Here is a 6,676-nt window from a genome sequence, read left to right as displayed (position 1 = left end):
TCCCACTTCCTGTACTCCCTGACCCTCCACCAAATCCACTCTCCTCCTCACACCTCCCAGGAGATCATATGGGAGGAAGGAGATGTGTCCAGGGTCACTGCTGGTTTCTGTCCTGTGACCCCTTGTAAGCTCCTAACATTTCACCCTCTCAACCCACAGCCCCAGCTTGATGCTGCCCCAGGGTCCTCAGGTCAGCCTTGGCCTCCTGAAACTACCTGCTCCATCAAGGACTCGTAGCAAGAAGGAAGTGTCCCCAGGGCTCTTCTACAGAGGCTGTAATGGGTCTGGGAGGGGAGGCAGGCAGATATGGGGGTGGGTGGCAGTCTGCCCACCCGCGGTCACCTTGCCTATGAAGACCCCCAGGGGCCGTGACTGGAAACAGCTGGGAAGCTGTGTCGGTCCTGTCTGTCCACTGCTCACTCCACAGTCTCCCCAGTCTTGGGGTCACTACAGCGCAGGGCCCTGCGGCCATTCTCATTCCTGCGGGAGCCCCTCTACCCGTCTACCAAACATGAAGAGGTCCATGCTGGGTGCAGCCTCGGAAACAAGTGACCAATCTGACAGTTGCTTTGAAAAAAGTTCTTTATTCAGCTTGCCCTATAACAAGGAAAGGCTAAGATATATACACCACAGGCCGAAGAATCTGGTTCCTAAAAGGTCAGAAAAGAAATTCTATCCACAACAAGTGCTCCTAGTGTGTAAGATCCCTGCTACAGGCAGGATTTTTAGGTCCCTGACCTGCTTGCCTGACATTTTGTCCCTGTGCCGAGCCCATGTTTTGGGGGAAACCTGCTCTCATTTTTCTCACCCCCCTCCTCCATCCACCCCCACCATGCACCAGGCCAGAGTTTAACACAGTTGTGTGCTCTGGGTACCAAGCTCTGGATGCTGGTTTCTTCCCTCCTCACATGGCTCCAGAGCACAGGGACTTGGGTCTGAGCACCACATCCTCCTGCTTCACATCTTAGTGCTTGGAGGCTGGGCACAGGCCGCCCGCACTCTCCGCCCCAGTGCGAAGGCTGCCACGGCCACGACCATAACCACGAGGACCCCGGCAAAAATGGCGGCAGTGTGGTAGCTCCCGTGGGTGCTGGTCTCCTCCTCTATGTCCACCACCTGCCGGTCTGGGAAGGAGAGGAGACTTGAGGTCAGGATGAGCCCAGCAGGGAAGGAGAAGGGGAGACAAGTAAGCGCAGGGTGGGCGGGGGGGTCCCAGGGCTCGGTGATGGCAATCAGAACCATTTGGTGGGAGGGAAAAAATAAAGGGAGAGAGGAGTGCTTTTCAGGAAACTGAAGCCAGATTCCCCCCGCCTCGAGGGCAGCTGAGTGTCAGCCTTGGGAGATTTCAGTGTCTTGTCAGCTCTTAGGAGCAATGAAGGATTCTAAACATAAGGGCAGAGATGGGCTTTGGGATAGTCTCTCCGGCTGAAGGCGCCTAATGGATGTGAAGGGAGGGAGTTGGGGCATTTGACCCCATCTGGGAATGGCTACAAAGGTCCCAGCAAGAGGCAGAGACACAGACCTTGAGCTACTGCTGTGTCAGTGGGAATAGAGAGAGAGGAGAGACAGGAGCGGTGCCCCATCGGCACCCTTTGTCCGGTCCCTGCCCCACCTTCCTTCTCTCTGTAGCTCCACCCGCCATGGCAGGTGACCTGTGATGGAGCTGTGTCTCCTCCTGCTGGAGCTGCAGGGGTTTTGATCTATTTAGTTCTATCTCCTAGCACATAATAGACCTTCCAGAGATGATCTTCCAAAGATCACACCAGTCCACCCTAAAGGAAATCAACCCTGAGTATTTACTGGAAGGACTGATGCTGAAGCTCCAATACTTTGGCCACCTGATGTGAAGAGCCAACTCATTGGAAAAGACGCTGATGCTCGGAAAGATTGGATGCAAGAGGAGAGGACGACAGAAGATGAGATGGTTGGATGGCATCACTGACTCAGTGGACATGAGTTTGAGCAAGCTCTGGGAGATAGTGAAGGACAGTGCCTGACGTTCTGCAGTCCATGGCATCTCAAAGAGTCAGACACGACTGAGCAACTGAACAACAACAAAAATGCCCGGAATGCTGAAAATGTGAGGGAAGAGCCTGGAAGCAGCCAGACTAGGGGAGGGCCTGGGTCTGGGCCCTGGGAGGGAGGGAGCTATCAAAGAACCTCTGTGAGGATGAGCCTGTGCCTTCAGGGGGGATTGTGGCAGCTACTGCTGCCCCACCACTAACACCACCACATTTGTTGACCTGGCCCAGCCTGGCCCAGAAATGATGGGAATCCCTCTGCAAACATAACCTCATCTGCACCCACAACAGCACAGCACAGCAGGGGAACTCTGCTCCCCATTCCAGGTGCAGAAAATGAAATGGCTTTTCCAGGGTCAGCCGCTAGGAGCTGTCAGAATAAACCAGTCCTGCCTGGATCTACACGGCCCTGCACAGACCCTGAGGTCACAACCCTTAAGGTACAGTTTGTTATCATCATAGGTAATAATGTGATCATTAATGTTAACATTGATGACAATATGATGGTAACAAAGTCACTGATCTTTGCAGCCAATGACTTGTACCAGGCAGAGGCCAAAGCAGTGTAACTAATGGTGTTTTATGTAACCCTCTCTGCAGTCCTAAGAGCTAAGTATTAACGTTTTTGTTTCATGGATGAGTGTGAGATCGGTATTCAGAACTCACAGGATAAAGGTGTCAGGTATGCTGTGTCCCAGGTTAGAACTGTCTTGACCAAACCCCTCACATGCATCCCCCCCACAGACCAGAAGCCCTTGGAAGAACATGGGAACCAGGTCTAGTTTGACTCTGTATCGACTCCATGTCATATAGCACAGGTGCCCTATTCAAGGGGAAATAGGACAGCCACGGAAGCAGCCTGAGTCCCTGTGGCCCACAGTCCGGGTCCCAGGCAGATGGGGGGGTGGGAGGGGGGCCACCTACCGAGGTTCCTCTTCTGGGGCGAGGCCTGCAGCTGGATGGGTCCCAGGACGACATCCACCTTCTCCTGGTAGGAGCTCACATCCCTCTTGGCCCTCACAATGCAGCCTCTGTTGCAGCGGGAGAAGGGGTCATACGCCCTGCACACGACCATCTTGCACTTCAGGTACACGGAGGGGAAGCGGTTCAGGAAGTGGAAGGAACTGAACTTGAAGCGGACGATGTTGGACGAGGGCTGGTGGTAGGTTTGGTAGGTCTCATCCTTCACACACCTGGAGGAGCAGAGGAGTGGCTGTGAGCTCTCAGCAAGGCGCTGCGCTCCTCATGCCACCCGACCACGCAGTGCACGTCCTCTGGGGAGGATGGCGGTCACGGGGTCACCTGCTCCCTTCACAACCCTCCTGTGGACCACCTGCTGGGCAGCCTCTTTATCCACTGTGCCATCTACCTCTTGTTTAACCTTCCCAACAGACTGGGATAAGGGCTTCACTACACTCATCTGATGGCTGAAGAAACTGGCTCAGAGAGGTGCGATTTTCTATCCAGGGTGATGCAGCTAGCATGGCACTGCGCTGGCTTCTCAACTGCAGTCTGCTTCAAAATCAATGTTGCTCCTGCTACATGCATATCTTTGGAACCTTAAGACTGGGCTGGAGTTTAGTCACTTGGTCTAGTGTTACTTTATAGCTAAACTGCTGGATGACAACTGACAACTCCCTGAGTTCTCCAGATACCCAGAAATGATAGCCTGGCTGCTGAAGCCTGAGCTACTGGAGCCCAGTCTGCATTCCTTGTGCTCTGGGCTAGCTGGGCATGAGTTTATCAGGTAAAAGCTGAAGTCCACTCCCAGAAGACGCTACTTACCCGCTCTGGATGAGATCGTAGGTCAAAGATGTAAAGTCATTGGGATTTGGTGATGCCACACAGGTGTCCACAAATAAGGCTAGGGAAGGGTTAGAACGGAGGATTTCAGCCTGAAGGTACAAATTCTGGTTTAGGTCCACATAGTATGGGCTGCTGGTCACCGGATACAGGAATGAAGAGGATGTATAAAAGGAAATGTTCACGTCAAAATTGCCGTATTGTGTGTTCTCAATGTCTATGGTGTCATTAGTAACATAGACCGTGTTAACCCAGGTGTTCTGGAGCATCTTGCAGCTGACGTGAATTTGGAGGTCCCTCTTCCTATTGATGATGCTTCTTGAAGCAGTCGCTTTGAGGAAGTTGGAGTAGGTAATGGTGTCGTTATCCACCTGGGAGGGGCAGGAAGGAGAGCAGAATCAGGCAAATGTCATCCACTAAGGGCATCTCATTGCTGGTTTGGGTTAGGAGGAGATTGAAGTGTTGCTGCAAGACTGCAAAATGCTTCCAAAGCCTCAGAGAGATGGGAGGTACCTGTCGCTATGGCTACCGTTACCCGGGATGGACACACTTCGCAGCAAGATCCCCTCCTTTCATACCTCCCCTTTCCTTTGCCTCAGGATACAGACCACAAGGCTGGTGGTCCTCCTGGGAGCTGCTGCTCATGGAAGGATGGGTGTGTCCGGATGACCCCTACCCCGGCTGCATGACTAAGTTGAGTTTGGTCTTCCTGGCTTGGGGCCCTTCGGGCTGTTCTGTTTCAGTCTCACTCTTGGTGGGAGAAATCAAGGGAGGCAGTTGTGAGGGAGGGGTGGCTGGCAGGATTCGATTTCACTGTGCTGTGGGGATGCGTGTGGCTATTGCAGCTTGGTGTCTGAAGCTGCCGGAGCCCAAAGCAGCAGAGATCCAGACTTATAGCCGTGGCAGCTCTCTGACCTCTGGGCAGGAACCTCCCCAGAGGTTCTTATGGAGCACGGGGTGGGTGCCATGGCAGTGCAGGAGCACTTGCGTCACGCTTTGGCTCTCCGCTCCCCAAACCACAGCACCATTTCCTACTGCACCTTTCAGGAAGCAGCAAACTCATATGATTGTTGGTCTCTCATGCTGCTTGATGTGCTTATGTCTTGTAAGAGCAACCTCTCCAGGGAAAAGGGTCTCGCAACCTGATGGTCTATGAGCAGCTCAAGGAAGGGTGATGTCTAAGCATCTCTCTTTTCCCAGAGCTTGGTAGTGCTGATGATAGCATCATTAGCATCAATACAAATTCATGGAATGGAGGAAAGGCCTGGAGCATAGAAGCCCAGCCAAAGTACTGTGATGGAAGAAGGATGGAGCTGGCAGTAGCAAGCCCAAATGGCCAAAAGGTCACAGGTGAGCAAGTGCCCCTGGAAGCCCTATGGTCACGACCCTCTGGCCGCAGGTGAGGTGAGCACAAGAGCAGCATTCCCAGGTGGAGACGGGCGGGGCGGGGGGGGACTCTCCCTCCCAAACACTGTGATGGTCAGAACCTTGCCTGGTATGAGTTCCCACCAGTTGTGGGCGCCTTTGCAGGAATGGACACAAAAATAGTGGCCTAGATAGAAGCCCTTGTAATATGTGAAACAACCGTACTCTTTAAAAAACAAAACAAAAAAAAAACATGGAAGGGGGACTTCCCTGGTGGTCCAGTGGTTGAAGGGCAGGGGATGAAGTTTCAATGCCTAGTCAGGGAACTATGATCCCACATGCCCTGCGGCTGAGTCAAAAGAAAAGTGAGTCGTTGAGTCAGTTACACATGTACACCATGAGAAGCAAAAGTGCATTCCTGGCCACTTGGGAGATTAGACAAGTTCCCTTCTGAAGCCAGCACTTGTACAACTTAAATATAATTATTCTTTAGAACAGCATGTATTGCAGAGGCTTTCACTCCATGTCTGAAGTCGCAGAGCTCAGCTCTGAGTTAGTTCCTTCCAGAAAGACTTGTGAAAAGAGAAAAGTTTAACAAGTAACTAAAGTGGCCAGATATGCAGATGACACCACCCTTATGGCAGAAAGTGAAGAGGAACTAAAAAGCCTCTTGATGAAAGTGAAAGTGGAGAGTGAAAAGTGGGCTTAAAGCTCAACATTCAGAAAACGAAGATCATGGCATCCAGTCCCATCACTTCATGGGAAATAGATGGGGAAACAGTGGAAACAGTGTTTATTTTTTTGGGCTCCAAAATCACTGCAGATGGTGATTGTAGCCATGAAATTGAAAGACGTTTACTCCTTGGAAGGAAAGTTATGACCAACCTAGATAGCATATTCAAAAGCAGAGACATTACTTTGCCAACAAACGTCCGTCTAGTCAAGGTTATGGTTTTTCCTGTGGTCATGTATGGATGTGAGAGTTGGACTGTGAAGAAGGCTGAGCGCCGAAGAATTGATGCTTTTGAACTGTGGTGTTGGAGAAGACTCTTGAGAGTCCCTTGGACTGCAAGGAGATCCAACCAGTCCATTCTGAAGGAGATTAGCCCTGGGATTTCTTTGGAGGGAATGATGCTGAAGCTGAAACTCCAGTACTTTGGCCACCTCATGTGAAGAGTTGACTCATTGGAAAAGACTCTGATGCTGGGAGGGATTGGGGGCAGGAGGAGAAGGGGACAACAGAGGATGAGATGGATGGATGGCATCACTGACTCGATGGACGTGAGTCTGAGTGAACTCCGGGAGTTGGTGATGGACAGGGAGGCCTGGCGTGCTGTGATTCATGGGGTCGCAAAGAGTCGGACACGACTGAGCGACTGAACTGAACTGAACTGAAAGTGGTTTTAGTGGAGAAGGAAATGGCAGCCCACTCCAGTCCTCTTGCCTGGAAAAGCCCATGGACGGAGGAGCCTGGTGGGCTGCAGTCC

General features: G+C 52.0%; 1 protein-coding gene across 15 annotated transcripts in view; it reads right to left on the bottom strand.

Annotated features, from left to right (window-relative positions):
* Positions 1-564: 564 nt before the first annotated feature.
* LOC133239499 (deleted in malignant brain tumors 1 protein-like) overlaps positions 565-6,676 on the bottom strand; it is a 45,470-nt gene continuing 39,358 nt past the window's right edge. For all 15 annotated transcript variants that reach the window (XM_061403751.1, XM_061403755.1, XM_061403754.1 and 12 more), the window contains 3 exons: positions 3,807-4,195; positions 2,946-3,214; positions 565-1,124 (listed from right to left, as the gene is read on the bottom strand). In XM_061403751.1, the coding sequence (XP_061259735.1) occupies positions 958-1,124; positions 2,946-3,214; positions 3,807-4,195 (825 nt within the window). In that variant the 3' untranslated portion in view covers positions 565-957. The remainder of the gene's footprint in view (positions 1,125-2,945; positions 3,215-3,806; positions 4,196-6,676) is intronic.

The sequence above is a fragment of the Bos javanicus genome, chromosome 26 (assembly GCF_032452875.1).
Source record: "Bos javanicus breed banteng chromosome 26, ARS-OSU_banteng_1.0, whole genome shotgun sequence".
NCBI lineage: Eukaryota > Metazoa > Chordata > Mammalia > Artiodactyla > Bovidae > Bos > Bos javanicus.
This window is presented reverse-complemented; position numbering and strand designations above follow the sequence as displayed.